This window comes from Hevea brasiliensis, chromosome 3 (assembly GCF_030052815.1).
Source record: "Hevea brasiliensis isolate MT/VB/25A 57/8 chromosome 3, ASM3005281v1, whole genome shotgun sequence".
NCBI classification, from domain to species: domain Eukaryota; kingdom Viridiplantae; phylum Streptophyta; class Magnoliopsida; order Malpighiales; family Euphorbiaceae; genus Hevea; species Hevea brasiliensis.
This window is the reverse complement of record NC_079495.1, coordinates 1159012-1175808: the sequence shown is the minus strand read 5'-3', so window position 1 is coordinate 1175808 and position 16797 is coordinate 1159012. Positions and strand designations below refer to the sequence as shown.

The following is a 16797-nucleotide window of genomic DNA, read 5'->3' as shown; positions in this document are numbered from 1 at the left end:
AATATGAAAATCTACTATTACAGATTAGAGAGATCTTTTGTAAAATAAAATTATAGTTTATAAATTTTTTAGTAATAAATTAAAGTTAAGGAACATATGTAAACACATGGTAAAGTTCAAAGAAATGCTATAAAAATTAAATGTTACTCTTATAAATTTTAACTTTTAAAGGGATAATTATTAATTTAGTCCTCAAAGATTAACATTTAACTCCCTAATATTAACATTTAACCCCTAAAAGACATAAATATTAATAAGATAAAAAGTTAATCTCATCTCTTTAAGTATCTAAATAATATTAAGAGCCTGTTTGATATTACTGGTAGAATTGCTGTTAAGAAAATCATTTTTTTAGATGTACTAATAAGAGAGTATTAAAAAATAATTTAAAATTAAATTTGATAAGTTTTAGTCATAAAAATACTGAAATAATAAAATAATTTTTTTCAAACTGTTTTTTCAACGACATCGAAAATTGTTTTTTTATTCAGAAAGGTAATTTTAGACCTTAAAACGTAATGTCAAACAGACACTAATAAAAAATTAATAATCACAAAATTAATAATTACCATTTATTAATCTCCTATTAAATGCCTCCTAGTTGTCATCATTCAATGTGAACAAATAATTGCAACAATTCAACAAAACAAGTTTAAAGTTTCATTCTCAAATATTTTTATTGTCTAAATTCATAATTATTATTTTTAAATTGTTTTAATAGAATTAACCCAATAAATCAACATTTTTAAAATACATTTTGAAACATCTCAAATACATATCTCTCTCTATATATATATAAAGAATTTGATTTGCTAATTATTAAAGTGATTGAAAATTGAAAATCTAAATTTGATATATAGAGGTTAAAAATAAAGTATTAAAACTATAAATTTTAATAATAACATTAGATATAAAATATTAAAAAGAATTTTAATAAAAAGATGTATAATAAAATTTAAATTAAATATATAAAGAATTAATTTTTATTAAATTTATGCATAATATAAATATTTAGTTAGTTTGTTTAATAAAAATGGATTTTATTTTATTGATAAAGATAGTCAATATAATCGATATTTTTTAAATTTATTTGTATAATATAAAATTTATCGCTGAAAAAGGAAAATGCCTACCTAAATATGCAACTCATAGTTTTTATCACAGCCTATTGAATTTCAATAATAATAATAATGATAATAATGACAATAAAAAAACTGGAGAGGCACACACATAGGAATGAAATCATGCAGTTATCTCACGTGCCACGCATGCGCGCATTTCCCTCCAATGTAGGCATACATTTCTCCCCGCCATTTCTTCATCCCAAAATCAAGGACTTCCTTCCAAACCCAGGCAATCGACTCCTCTGTTTGGACCCAAAATCTTCTGTTTCTCACTTCTCTCCATGACTCTCTCAAAATCAATCTTTCAATTTTCTATTGCCATGTTCAAGGACCCATTACCAAGTTACAGATCCTTTGGCCTATTAGATTCATAATTTGTTTCAAAGGTAGTGTTTTTGCTGTTATATTTCATTGAATGATTGAAGCTTTTCATCATCGAGTATGCCATGGTTGATCCCCACTGGTCTTTTGCTAATTTGGGTTTATTTTGTTCAAGGATTTGGTTATGTTTGTTCTTAATTAGTTATCGGAGAGCTTCAAGTTGTGGAAATGTGTGGAGTGAAGATTAGAATTTGCTGGCTGCATCATGTTCTATTTCTTCTTATGTTCGTTTTATGCTTATTGCCTTGTGCACATTGTGTGGATGAGGATGATTATAGTCAAACCGGAAACCCAGCCTTGCTTCCTGTTATCACAGAGATGATCTATAACCGACTTTCAAATCTCAGCAGAATATTTAGTGATGCTATATTGGAGACATCTGCTTTTTGCGTAAAGGATGTGTGAGTAGTTTTTGCAAGTCTTCTTTACTGGTTCATACATATATTTTTCGCACATTTTTGTAAACAGTTAATCTTCACGTCTTTCAGGAAATCAGACTGGGATAGGGCATTCAATTTTAAAGGAAAGTTGGATTTCATAAGCAATTGTATAAAGAAGACTAAAGGTATGAGCTTTAGACAATTCATTGTTTGAAATATTTCCATTTGAACATAACGTGGACAATAACTGCTATACTTTTGACGCGCTCAAGGGCTCAATGCTATCCTTTTGTATAAGAAAGAAAAGACGACACATTTTTCTATTGGAATTCATAGAAGTTCACAAGAAGACCATGCACTTATCTATATTTGCTTGCCATAACAGCCGCTTTTTGTTTTTTAACTGTTATGATCGCTTCCTTTTTCTTTTGCTATCACCATAACATATATTGTTCACCGCCTCACATTTCAAACTTATTTCTTAGGATTCCTTTTCTGTGCCAACAAATTCATATGTATGCTCATACTTTTTTTTCACTTAGTTACTCATTATGGTTGTAATTCAATAAGCAGGGGATATCACACACCGATTATGTACAGCAGCAGAAATCAAATTCTATTTCATTAGTCACTTTCAAAAGGGGGCAACAGATGCCAATTACTTAAAACCTAATAAGAACTGCAATTTGACCTCTTGGCCTTCTGGATGTGAACCAGGATGGGGTTGTCTTAATAACCAGAATGAGAAAGTTGTTATTGAAAATTCGAAGGACATGCCTGCAAGGACTCGTGACTGTCAACCTTGTTGTGAGGGGTTCTTCTGTCCTCAGGGTCTCACTTGCATGATACGTGAGTACTTGATATCACAACACCTTAGACTGTTCAAGATCTAACGCTGCTTTGTTTATTTTCTTTTTCCCCACAACATTTTAAATGGTTAATGCTTTCCTTTTTCTTACTGTCTCTGACTGAATCTTTCAGCTTTTCTGTTATGCTATTTTTCAATAATGATGGGATGACACTATTATTTAGAAGGAGGTGGAGAGTATATGAGAAAGACCTGCTGCATTCTTCTCATAAGATGACTTCACCTTTTTTTTTTCACAAAAGCATGATTGAATAATCATTCTTAGTTTCTCATGCCCTTGACATAACATGAAAGAAATGAAAAGGATTATATGGAATAAGTAATTATAGAAGTCTAGATAAATGCACCTATGACTTTATGCTGACAGCAATGGCGTAGCCAATGAATATTTTGAGATTACCTGGTTCAGCATTGATTACCTACAATTCTACATGGAAGAAGCAATATAACATTGATGATAATCTTAAAGGGCAAGGGGCTAGAAGGAAAAGCAGATAGGTGAATGAGTTACTCTATTTCACCTCATTAACATCCCTAAACTCCTGCAAGAACAAGAAAAATGAAAAATCTTATACGCTAGCTGAATCATAAAATTTAAAAAAGCAATGATTAGGAAATACCATCTTTACCTAATACATCCTGCAGCACAATGATCAACATATTTTGTTTGCCCTCTAGCATTAAAATTGCTCTCCATTCATATTACTTAATATATTTTCTTTCTTACAATTTTGGAACTTCGATAGATCCTGTTCTTGGTTTGGAGTCTTTTCATTTTCATGACTGGGAAGCTATATAATGTAGAACCTTAACTTCTCACACCCAAACTACCATAATGCAACCAAAAACAAACATGCTTATGGAGGCGACAACCTTATACAAATCAATGCAATAGAAATTGCCAAATGACAATAGAAAAATATAGAAGTACTTATTCAGTTTCCTATTATTAGAGTAGCTAAAAGAAGCAAGATAGTTGCGAATAGATCTTTCTCTTCAGGACAGACTTAATTCATGATTAGAACTCAGGCTACACCTATGAGGAGGAATATATATACTATATGACCATGACTGTTCTAACAGTGTACAATTTTTGAGCTTATTTTGAATTTAAAATTGAAGCACACCCAACATTTATGATAATAAAACTGTATCAGTTGCTTGTTTAATCTTGGGAAATATGATGTTTCTGCATTATTGTAGAGAGACGTCATCCTGAATTTCGATGTATTCTAAATATTGAGGGGTATGTTAAGGACTATGTTCTAAACTTTAAACAAAAACTTCAAGTTATTTATTATTTGATAGCTAATGCAATAACTGATGAAAGTGGAAGTGCAACTGATACCTTCATTATTTATTTTTTATGTTCTTGTAAATGAAGCTTGCCCATTAGGTTCCTATTGTCCAGCTGCAAAACTCAATAAAACAACCGGAGTATGTGAACCGTAAGTTCATATATATCTTTTTCTTTGAATTTTTGTTTGTTTTCCTGTTCCAATACCCTCATAGTTTATGCTATAAATTAATATTCATTGGTAGAAAATAAATTGCAGCTATGGTTATCAAATACCTCCCGGACAACCAAATCATGGTTGTGGTAGTGCGGATACATGGTCTGATGTTGGTAGTGCCAGCGAAATATTTTGTCCTCCAGGATCGTACTGCCCAAGTACAACAGTCAAAATTCCTTGCAGTAGTGGGTATTGCTTTTCATCCCGAAACTTATTGTACTTTTCTAATTGCTTGTAACATGCATTCTTGTTAGATATTTTTGTACAAAAATCTGAATTAGTAACAATAACTTGTTTAATCCACCTATGTGCAAATTTGATAGTGCAACAGATTGGTGATTATCAATTGTATTTACTAACTTTATACTTTTATGGATACAGACATTACTGCATGATGGGTTCCACCTCTCAAAAATGTAAGCTTTTAGCTTGTTCATCGATGTATGGCAGATTATCTGGCTTTAAATCTCATTTCTTCACACCACTCTTAAAGATTCAGAATCTGTCTTAGTCTGTTAATATGACATTCCTAATTTTAATGGGAAAGGGAAAGAAAAAGAGTCACCTGGACTTTGTACTATTGTGTACGGAAACTAATAGAAGTGACCTGTCAAGTCTCAAGACGTACAGGAAGGAACAACTCAGATTGTGTAGAGTAAGACAATCCTTAGAGCAAAGTGAATTCAAATGGGTGTCAAATTGACTAAATTTTAGTGTATTTCAGCATTTCTGGTTTTCTCTAGATTGCCATTTTGAAAATCTTCCATCTCATGCAATCTGTTTGACAAGTTTCTTAAGAGAATCAAATTGCACTAAGAGGAACTGATCATAGGGATAAAAACAAATAATATATAGATGTACCATTTTGAACTTTAGAAAACGAATGAAGTTGCCATTTCCTTTTTACCACAACTTGTTCTTTTTATTGTTAGTTTTCTACATAAAGACAATAAACATCAGAAAGATGAAGGAAACTATTGCAACTAAATGGTCACCTCACCCTTTATTAGTAACTGCATACAGTCTTTCCGTAGATCATCCCCTACCCTTGTAGTTGCTTGTTTCTTTTCATGAGGCTGTATGTTTCAGAAAATTGCTTATTACTTTTCCTTTGCTTTGATTGGCAAAGGATGCATATGTGACTATGGAATTGTTATCAATCATTTTGCAGCATGCTTCAAGTTGACTACCTGTAAACCAAATACTGCGAACCAAAATCTCCATGCTTATGGGGTCATCCTTATTGTAAGTTATCAATGTCTAGTGCTGGAATTAAAAAAAAATTATCGTAAAATGAAACTTTTCTCTGTTGCATCATATAAATGAAATTTCCCTCAGTCTATATTGAGATTTTTCTTGAAGGATTCTTTAGCATTTTTCTTCGACAAAACATAATTTTTGAAAAATTTCTATTGAAAAGAAGAATACATTTTTAAGATTTAACTGAAATTTCCTTTAAAAGAAATTGTTATCTATGTCATTACCTAGTGATTCAGGGATTGTGCGTCCACATGGGAGATATAGGGATTAGGGAACACGCCTGACTGCATTTCTGCTTAATCCTGATAAGACTAGATACAGGGATTGTGTGTCTACATGGGAGGTATAGGGATTAGGGAACACACCCGACTGCATTTGCACTAACCCTGATAAGACCACCCAAACTTGCATTTGCGGCTTCACAAAATTGCTTTGGCAGCTCAGTTTGACCTAAGAGTAAGATATCCAACATCGCCCATATGGGACATAGGCTAAGCCGCATACAATCACGCTGCTGAATAATCATGGATTATTCACTTTGTTAATTGAATTCATTGGTATTTAACATTCTTCGTATTCTTGTGTAGGCTTCATTGACTACTCTGCTTCTCATTATTGTTAACTGCTCAGACCAAGCTCTGTCTACACGAGAAAGAAAAGCAGCAAAATCCAGAGAAGCTGCAGCAAGGCACGCGAGAGAAACTGCACAAGCACGTGAAAGGTGGAAATCTGCAAAAGATGGTGCCAAGAAACGTGGATTTGGATTGCAAGAACAGTTCTCCCGAACATTTTCTCGTCAAGCTAAACCGAGGTCAGAGGATAATTTATTACCGCCTATGCCTTCAAGTGCATCTAACCAATCATCTGCAGCTGTAAAAACAAAGAAAAAAGAATCAAGTAGCCTAACAAAAATGATGCAAGCCCTTGAGGATGATCCACATAGCAATGAAGGCTTTAATTTGGAGATTGGAGATAAAAATGTAAAAAAGCAAATGCCAAAAGGTAAACAGTTGCATACTCACAGCCAAATTTTCAAGTATGCATATGGTCAACTCGAGAAGGAGAAGGCTATGCAGCAGGAGCAAAAGAACCTGACCTTCTCAGGGGTAATCTCAATGGCTACTGATAATGATATCAAGACAAAACCAGTGATAGAGGTTGCTTTCAAAGATTTAACCCTTACTTTGAAAGGTAAAAAAAAACATCTTCTTAGATGTGTCACTGGGAAACTCATGCCAGGCCGAGTTTCCGCTATCATGGGTCCATCAGGAGCTGGCAAGACAACATTTCTTTCTGCTTTGGCAGGAAAAGTAACTGGATGCACCATGAAAGGTGTAATTCTCATAAACGGTAAAAATGAATCCATTCATTCCTATAAGAAAATTACTGGTTTTGTGCCACAAGATGATATCGTGCATGGAAACTTGACAGTGGAAGAGAATCTCCGATTCAGTGCAAGATGCAGGTAAGCAATACCTAACTTGTTTTGCTGCAATACCCTCATTCACTTTCATATTTGGTTCTTGAACACTTCAGTCAGAAAAATCACATTTCATGATTTGCTTTTATGTGTTGGAAAATGCTAATTTCATATGAAGAATTATAGAAAATGATAATGGATAACACAGTGCTTGTAGGTCAATAACTTTAGCTTAACTCAATTATTCTATTTACTTATTTAATGCGGTCTGAAGAATGATCCTAGTGTGCCTTTTTGACTTGTAGAAAAGATATAACTTAGATTTTTTCTAAACATATACCGAGTGCTTGTAAGCCGGAATTTGAAAACATAAACAAATAGACAGCAAAGATTTGAATAAAATAGTTCTTACAATAATTTTTGATAGCACACTCTCACTTGTAAGAAATAACTTAGACTAACTTGTCAGAAATAATTTAATGCTTTTGCTCTTTGCATGATAAGACATTAGTTGGGATACCATGTATCACTTAGAATTGTGCTGATAAGTTTTTAATAACAAAAACTTCAATCTCATGTGTGTTATAAATACCAAATAAGATTAGCCAGTAGAAAACCATGATGAATATCACATCACTCTACCTGTAAAGTTTCAAAGTTCATGGACTTGAACTCCATTTACACTAAATTGTCAACAAGATACATTATGGTATCCAAGCCACAAAGTTTATATATATAGTCTTACACAGGTTGAGAAACTATTTTATTTATATTTGGATATGATGGATTTTACTTAATCATTTAGATGATAGTTTGTTGAGCCATGTTTGAACAAAATGTATTTTTCTCACATATTTGTCCTTCCACCTTTGAATTGTTTGTTTCTACAAATGCCAACAATCTATTATTAGTAAATTATAACTCTTGAATGGATATTTTACTCTGATTCCTTTCTCTACTCTTTATCTCTGTTACCTTATTCTTCATGCTACACACTCATCTCATAGACAGCAATTAACCACCTCCAATTTATGATGATGTAAAAAAGAAACCATAAATAGCTGGCACTGTTCTGCTAAGCAGTGAAGGAAATAATATAAGTTTTTTTAAAAGTCTTAATTCAAGCTCCTAAACCAATGTGGCAGTATTTATGGACTGTTAGATATTCTGCCTCTCAAATCTAGATTTATGGACACAACATATTCTTGGAGAGTATGCTCAAGTTTTATTGCCTTTTCTATTGTTCCGGTCTACTATATATCTAATGTGATTTGGATTCACCAATCATAGTTGTTTTTCCCACTGAAATTCTGCCCTTCAAATACTGTTTATATGGAAACTTCCCTTCACAATTGCTTAAAGTATTCTTCAAACTTTGTGTTGCTTCAAATGTTAATTTACAATGTATGATTGATATATCATGTTTCAATCTTTTTTGTTCTGACTTATATTTCATTTCTTTTGTTGGCTTCCTTCATACTGAAGATTATCTGCTGATATGCCTAAAGCTGACAAGGTTCTGGTAATTGAAAGAGTTATCGAGTCCTTGGGATTACAGGCAGTAAGAGATTCTTTGGTTGGGACAGTGGAGAAGCGAGGAATTTCTGGAGGCCAGAGGAAACGTGTGAATGTTGGACTTGAAATGGTCATGGAACCTTCGCTATTGATTTTGGATGAGCCCACATCAGGTTTGGACAGCGCATCTTCTCTGTTGCTTCTAAAAGCACTACGACGTGAAGCTCTTGAAGGGGTAAACATCAGCATGGTAATCCATCAGCCTAGGTATCTCCTCTCTCTGGTTAATCCAAAATGCTGTAGAGATATATGCTCTTTCTATTTAGTATTGAATTCTAGAGTAATATAATTGGTGTGGTGACTAGTATAGTACTCTAGTATAAGCAGGAAAAGCAAGAAATTTGGGGAATAGAATTAAATCTTGATTTATAATATAACATCTCTTAACTGCATTGCTTTTAGCTAGTTATTGAATCTCCTTGCAATTGAGAGTATAGTACAAGCAATCTGAGAAAGATGAGAAGTAAGAAGCATAGGTTGACAACTCTATAATGCTCCTACGCTACAAATACATTTATAATTTATACCCAGCTCATCAGATTAGTGAATTTCCCCAACTTTTCCACTAATGCATTTTCAAACTGAATGCTTATGAAAGTGTATTGTGTGAAAGAAAATTTGTATCTTGATGCTTAGTTTTACAAGTCTGTGTCTGAGATGAAGAAAGGGCTTGTTAAATGGTGTTCATTTGCCTATGTTTAATTTTATCAATACAGGAAGTCCACCCTCTTGTTAGTAATGACAATTAATCAGGAAGTGTAAAAAAACATGGATCATTAGAAAGAATATTATGCACTTGAGAGTACAATGAAACCCTGTACTTTCTAATCTGAGGAAAGAAGATGAATTGTGAAACAAATAAAAGGTAAAGGAAGAGACCAAGAATGGGGTTGTGACATTATTATCTAACAAGTTCAATGAAGATAAATCATAGATATCAATGTCATTCAATCATGGCTTGCTATAAAAATCATGACAAAGATTTTACTCGATACCATGACTTGTCACTCAAGGAATTGTTCTGAATATCAATAATTATAATTGAAATGTCATAAAATACACAAAAGGTAAACTTTAATGTTTAGTTTCTTCTGATCCAGCTATGCCCTGTTCAAGATGTTTGACGATTTAATACTTCTGGCAAAAGGTGGTCTTACTGTGTATCATGGTCCTGTAAAGAAAGTTGAAGAATACTTTGCTGGCCTTGGGATTATTGTACCAGAGCGTGTTACTCCGCCAGACCACTTCATTGACATTCTGGAGGGTATAGTAAAACCAAACTCAAATGTAACTCATGAACAGCTGCCTATCAGATGGATGCTACATAATGGGTATCCAGTGCCCCCCGATATGCTGCATTATGCAGATACACTTGGTACAGCCTCAACAGACTCAAATACAGATGATATAGAAGATACTAGCGGTGCAGCTATTGAACAGTCTTTCGCTGGAGATTTGTGGGAGGACATGAAATCTAATGTTGAGCTACAGAAAGATCATATACAACACATCTTTTTGAAGTCTAAGGACTTATCCAACAGAAGAACTCCTGGTGTAACCCGCCAGTTAAGATATTTCCTTGGGAGGTATTGTATCCGTTACTATTTTACTTATTAGAAATAAATACTTTTAGAGAAGTATCTATTTTTAAGTAACTTATCAATTTTTATACCCTATATTTTTATATTTACTTATACAAGAATAACAGGCTTGGTTAATATTTCTAGAAGATGAAAACTGGTACTTTTGAAGAATGTAAAACTTATTTGGAGTCATTAGGATTGGTTTCATTCCTTGGCTGTGCAGTTTAATGACCTTTCAAGTATGTTTCATATCAATTTTATTGTATGATTATTTTCAGGATTGGCAAGCAACGACTACGAGAAGCTAGACTACATGCAGTTGATTATGTGATTCTATTACTAGCTGGAGCATGTTTAGGAACTCTTACAAAAGTGGATGATGAAACATTTGGGACCACGGGCTATACTTTTACTGTCATTGCTGTTTGTAAGTTATGAAAAAAAAAAAAAAAATCTTGGTAGCCATGTCATTATATTATTAAATTTTACTTGCCTTTTACTATTAACAATTAGGGAGGGGAGTGTCATTTTGCTCCACAAACCACTATAATTTCATTTTTAATCTCAACCATTTTATACAAGGAATTATTTCTTCTCTAACCCATTATAATAGCTGCTAATCAAACAACTAATAAAACATCACAAGGTGTTAAATGCATATAGGCCTTAATATCTTGTATTTTGAGTTGCGTTCTTTCTCATAATTACAGTCTTCATTCCTAATTTGCAGCATTGCTTTGCAAGATTGCAGCATTAAGATCATTTTCTTTGGACAAATTGCACTACTGGAGAGAGAGTGCATCTGGAATCAGCAGTCTTGCCTATTTTCTATCTAGAGATACACTTGACCATTTTAATACAATTGTCAAACCTTTGGTTTATTTATCCATGTTCTATTTCTTCAACAACCCTAGATCAACTTTTACTGACAATTACGTTGTTTTGGTCTGCCTTGTGTACTGTGTGACTGGCATAGCTTATGTACTTGCGATCTATCTTGCACCTAGTCCTGCCCAACTGGTATGTGCTTGGAAGATTTTACTGATCAATAATCATAGCTCATTTATTTATATAGTTTGTTAGTTATCTAGCCAATGAATTTCTTCCTCATTTTCTACTACAAGCAGTGGTCAGTACTTATCCCCGTTGTCCTGACTCTCGTTGCAACTCAGGAGCAACAAAGTGTATTTGTGAAGTTTTTGGGAAATTTGTGCTACCCAAAATGGGCAATGGAAGCCTTTATCATTGCAAATGCTGAAAGGTTTGTTGTAGTCTTTTCCCTCTTTTTTCCTTTTGCTTTGCCTATCAAAATAATTTATGGACACAGTCATTCAACTACGCGCATAATGCAACCTGAAGGACATAAACGCAAACGCACAGACACACTCATGTGAAAGCGCATTCCCATGCAAAATTAACCTTTGTTTTTGGGTGATTTTAGCTCAAAGTGTTTTGAAAATCTGGTTGCTTCATATTTCATAGAAATCCTTGATTTATTACTACTTAATTTTGGATACAATGCTTTAAAGTGTCTCATTTTAGATTAAATAAAATTTTCTAAACCATTGAACAATTCATGAAGCATAAAAGAAGTGTGTGCAAGAAGAAGTGTGTAACCCATACCCTGATTAACATTTTCCTTTTTGGTTTTTTGTTTGGCTATCTAGGTATTCTGGGGTCTGGCTTTTAACTCGCTGCCACTCGTTGTTGTCAAACAGCTATAATATTGGTCACTGGAATCTTTCTCTACAACTTCTCATTCTTACCGGCATACTCAGCCGTTTTGTAGCTTACTTTCTGCTAGTCACCTTCCAAAAGAAGTGAATTGGGAATTTAACCCTTCATGTTCATGTAGTATTTTGCTATATAGAAGATTAGAGAAGTGCAGTCTTCATACACTAGTATTATAAGAACCCAGCATGGTATAGAACAGTACAACACAAACTCCTCCAAGTGACCCACAACAGGATACAGTTGGCTAACAAAACAAATTATTCAGTGTAGAGTCAGGTGTAATGACCCAACTTAGGTTTTGTGATCATTTTCTTGTGTACATTTACCCCTCTTATGGGGAAGAATGAAAGGGAAATTGACATTTTATGTCTAGTTTTGTGTCTTGCTACCTATGCTCATTTTATCTACAATGACTAGATTTATCAATAAATTCTAGTATGATGATTGAATTTTAATTTGCATTGGCAAAGTTCCAATTAGAGGGTCACCAATCCTAATGAGTATGGTAAGTCTCTAATGTTGACTAGTATGATTGTAAAGCTGTTAAAAGGTTAGATAGAACATTTGACAATATGTGTGTTGTGATTGAATAATAATTGTTCTCCTCCTTAAATCTCATTCTCTAATCTTCTTTCTCTTTTTCTTTTCTTTTGTAATTCTTCTCGCTAAATTCTTCCTAAATAACATCAGAGTATTTGAAAGTAATTGAATCTATAATCTTTCTTTGTATAAAAATACTAAGCACATTTATGAGCGAACACAATTGATATGGATTATGTCTTTATGTAGTAAGACCCAACATTAATTAATAATCTAAGTGATCAAGGACGATTTGAATTTATGAACTATTAATCCATTTTAATTGAATTAATTTCGGTTTTGAACCGGACCCCAGCAAGCGAGAATGTGTGGTTTTTCGATTAAAGGTACTAAAGCTCCGTCGTTTAATAGCGACAAATGTCAACTAGGAAATCACGGATCCTCTGCGGTTGTGTCTCAAGGGGTCAAGGAGAAACCACAAGATTATCCGGTTAAAAGGAGAAGCAAAATGAAATCGGCGTTTAGAAACGCCTACTTCTCCCTCTCTCGCTCCTTAAACCCTATCCCCAAGCCCTCTACCATTTCCCACTCTCTCCCTTCCATCACCACCTCTCTTTCACTCTCTTTCTTGCCTTTTCGTCCGCAACACCTACCTTTTCGCTCGTTCTGCTCCTTCTCGTCAATGGCGAGCGCCGACGATTCTCACGCCCCCAACCTTTCTCCTCCTCCTCTCGAGAAGCAGTTCAAGGATTTCCGTGCGCAGCTTGAAGAGTCCGGAGCCTTACGCGAGAAAATTCGAGCAGTCGTGGTGGAGATCGAGTCCGCCACTAGACTCATGCACGTTAGCCTTCTCCTTGTCCACCAATCCCGCCCAATTCCAGGTATTCAAAAAATTTATCAAATTAGTTCGTTTTGTGGAGTGGGTTCTAATTATTTAATTCTAATATGGGCGTAGAGGTTTTAGAAGAGGCTAAGGCTCAAATTGGAGTCCTGAAGGGACTTTACGGCCAACTTGCAGAAATTATTCGTGATTGCCCTGGGCAATATTACAGGTAAGTGTGAGTGTCTTGGCAGTTTTGCTTTACTTTGGATTGGGTATTTGAATTTTGTATGTTTGGTTAGTGATTGCGTTTATTTGTGGGTTTTTTAAGGTATCATGGAGATTGGAGAAGTGAAACCCAGATCCTGGTTTCTCTGCTTGCTTTTATGCACTGGTTAGAGACAGGAAATCTACTTACACATTCTGAAGCAGAGGAAAAACTTGGGTGTATGCTTCCATGGATTTTAGTTGCGTTGACATATGATTTTTCTGTTATCAAATCTTATGTTCTTGTTGTTTGGTGCAGTGAACAGTTCAGAGTTTGTTTTGGACATTGAGGACTATCTTATTGGTTGGTAATCTATGTCTCGTAGATATTTTCTCTACGATATTCATTTTCATGCTGTAGTTTTGGCGATAATGTGTTTTAATTTCTGGGGATTAGGCATTTAGGTTTTATCATTTGGCTAAAAGTTGGTTTGCTTGAAAAATAATGCGAGGATTCCATTTTGTACAGGATATGATTTGGCTATACTTTATGAACCAAACGTCAATGATATGCAGGAACTGGAGTTAAACATTAAAAAAAATCCAACCATTTGATTGTGCTTAATCAATGTACATGTGTGATTCTTAGCTGGTTGGGCTGATGGTTCATGCTTTTATGAACTAATTCTACAAACTCGGGTGTTAGCTGCTGAGTGAATAGGTGCAGCTGTTGTCTGTTTGAGTGATGAGTTGTGCTTAATATGAACTGATGTTAGGCATTATTTATTTCTAGATAGTTTTATTTCTTCTATTAAAGGGTATGATATTGGTAATTGGTGTGTGATATATTATCGATATTGTAAATGGATGTTCTCTTACTAGGAACACTAATTTTGAAGTCTATGTATTTGCAGGTGTTTGTTTCATGTCAAATGAAATGGTAAGAACCATTTCTTTGAAACTTTAGGAGCAAGCATATCTTGTTTGTACATTCTAGAAATGATGTTGTTGTTGTGGTGTTACTGTTGTGTGAGGGAGACTTTGGTTTAGAGATTTCTGGAGAATTTGTGGTGCTTTTTAAATGAAATTTCTAGGTCGAAGCTTAAGGAGTATTCATGAGAATAGAGTTGTGTTCTAATTGCATCCCAGCAATTGATAAATTCTGTACAAAAGAGCTCATTATGCTGTCTATTGCATTTTTGCAGCCTAGATATGTGGTGAATCGAGTGACTGCTGGGGACTATGATTGCCCGAGAAAGGTGTTGAAGTTCTTGACAGACCTCCATGCAGCCTTCCGCATGCTTAATCTCCGGAATGATTTTCTGCGCAAGAAGTTTGATGGTAGCTATTCATTTTACCCTTCCTGTCGATTTTCTCCTTCCCCACCACCCCCCTCCTCATGTGTTCATGTCCTTGAACCAAGAAGTTCAATCTTATGTAGTATGAATTTGGTTCACGAATTCCTTGCTCATTTTTCCCAGGTATGAAGTATGATCTAAGAAGGGTTGAAGAAGTGTACTATGATGTTAAGATTCGAGGTTTGGCAGCCAACGGTGATTCAAATGCAAACCAAGGAGTGGAAGATCAATCATAGGTTACAAAGTTGAACTGTCACATCTCTGGTTATCTTGAGTACCTCTGTTTATTCCTTGTTTGAAGGAAATTGTTCTAGAGAGTCTTTCTTTGTCAACCTAATACTGGAAGATAATCTGAGTTAGCTTTGTCAGTAAAATACACTCTTTGCATCTTTTCTCTTCCCCTCATTGAAAGTGTGCGTTGCCGCATATGAAAGAACACGGGAAAGAAAGTTTTCTATACATTTTTTATCATTTTCTCATGCCATGGGATTTTAGAAGGGCTTAACATACATTAACGAACATCCTTTTGAGGAGTTCAACAAGTGAAGCAGCTAGTTTCTATTGACTGAACTTAGGTTTTGTCATCTTAACGGTGTTTTTTTGGTGTGTGAATAACAGCATGCTGGAATTCAATAAATGACAAGGAAGAATTTCTACTCTGGGGGGTTGCAACTTGGAAGCAAATGCTTCCAACTAACTTTTCAGAAATAGCGGTCATCACTGATGGATGTCCTCGTCATCATTGACCATCTTACAATTATGACAGGGTAGATCTGGACTATAATTCTTGATTACATTTTATATAATTTTGGAGACTATTATATATTGTTAAGTTGAAAACTCTTAGCTTTTGAGTGAAGGTTTCTAGTTGTCACCAAGAGTACACTACATGTCACAGTCATACATGGCTCCGGGTTTCCATTACGCTTAGCTTCAACAGATTGGCTATTGTAGCGGTCACGGTGCACTTGGCCCCAACCTCGAGCCTTTAATGCTGCGTAGCCAGCTTGCATTTACAAGGCCGATCTCTGGTTAACCTGTGGGCACCTCCACAGTAACAAACAAATTAGTCCAATGGAAGCTAGCGTTGTGACCCCTCTTTTCTTTTCTTTTTCTTATCTTATCCCCGCAAAAAAAATCATTTTAGATAAGTAACAAATATAGCATATGATTTATCACTTTTATCTTTTAAAGGCAAAAGAAATCATTATACATCAAATAATTATTATATAATTTACCATGTTATTAATTTTCTTACTCCATTAACAGAAATTAAAAAAAAAAATCCCTAATTAATTTCATTAATTTTAATAATATTATGAAGAAGTTATTGAGTGTTCTTGATGTATACATATTTATTCATAATTATATAAAGTTGATTTTTCTTATTTTAAGAATAATTAATTTTTTTTATGAATGTAAAAGTATTACTTTTTAGTACTTGAAGAATACTTTATAATTTTTCAATGCCATGAATAAATTTGGTCAACGTTTTGGTCCAGACTAATTCTAGACAGGAACTAGGAATTTTAGTTTAATTTAATTTACTTTAGGTTTAATATAATTTAGTTTAGATAAAAAAATTAATTTAATTTAAATCAAATCAATTTAAATGGTTTGATTTAATTTAAATTTTAAAGAACTTAAATTTAACTTATTCTAATTTTATTCCAATTCAGTAGTAGATTAACTCGATTTTAATTTGAATCAGACCAAATAGGGATAGCAAAGGGTCATACACACTAAAATCTAATAAGACGGACTTGAGTATTATATATTTTAGAATGGGTTCAAGTTTAAAAAATAATATTCATCACGGGTTTAGATTTTATATATTGAGCATCTGTTATTAAATCTGTTTATATAAATATTTAATTAAATATAATATATATATTTTTTATAATAATATTTATAAATTTTTTTATATTTTATTTTATATAAAATGAAATTTAAATATTTTATAAAATTATTAAAATTTTCAAAATATAAATTATTAATCAAAATAATTTTTAATATAAAATATTAATTAAAAT

At 33.6% G+C, this 16797-nt stretch overlaps 2 protein-coding genes across 4 annotated transcripts; both read left to right on the top strand.

The window, feature by feature from the left end:
* Positions 1-1336: 1336 nt before the first annotated feature.
* On the top strand, positions 1337-12291 carry LOC110646636 (putative white-brown complex homolog protein 30). The gene is made up of 15 exons (XM_021800137.2): positions 1337-1510; positions 1621-1906; positions 1994-2070; positions 2459-2734; positions 4138-4201; positions 4310-4456; positions 4649-4683; positions 5439-5512; positions 6115-6992; positions 8433-8729; positions 9623-10108; positions 10384-10532; positions 10836-11125; positions 11233-11366; positions 11773-12291. Exons 2-15 carry the CDS (start codon positions 1674-1676, stop codon positions 11927-11929), a joined length of 3297 nt encoding a protein of 1098 aa, XP_021655829.2. The 5' UTR covers positions 1337-1510; positions 1621-1673; the 3' UTR covers positions 11930-12291.
* A 494-nt stretch (positions 12292-12785) lies between these two features.
* LOC110646637 (uncharacterized) lies at positions 12786-15997 on the top strand. 3 transcript variants are annotated; one of them, XR_002493201.2, is made up of 9 exons: positions 12788-13260; positions 13335-13431; positions 13531-13646; positions 13726-13770; positions 14321-14346; positions 14612-14747; positions 14888-15000; positions 15383-15531; positions 15625-15997. XR_002493201.2 is itself a non-coding variant. In XM_021800139.2 (8 exons), exons 1-7 carry the CDS (start codon positions 12888-12890, stop codon positions 14998-15000), a joined length of 897 nt encoding a protein of 298 aa, XP_021655831.2. In that variant the 5' UTR covers positions 12786-12887; the 3' UTR covers positions 15383-15642. The 3 variants fall into 3 exon arrangements, 2 of the variants coding, with proteins under 2 accessions (XP_021655831.2, XP_021655830.2); XM_021800139.2 differs by having other exon boundaries at positions 12786-13260; positions 13344-13431; positions 15383-15642; XM_021800138.2 differs by having other exon boundaries at positions 15383-15642.
* The last annotated feature ends 800 nt before the right edge of the window (positions 15998-16797 follow it).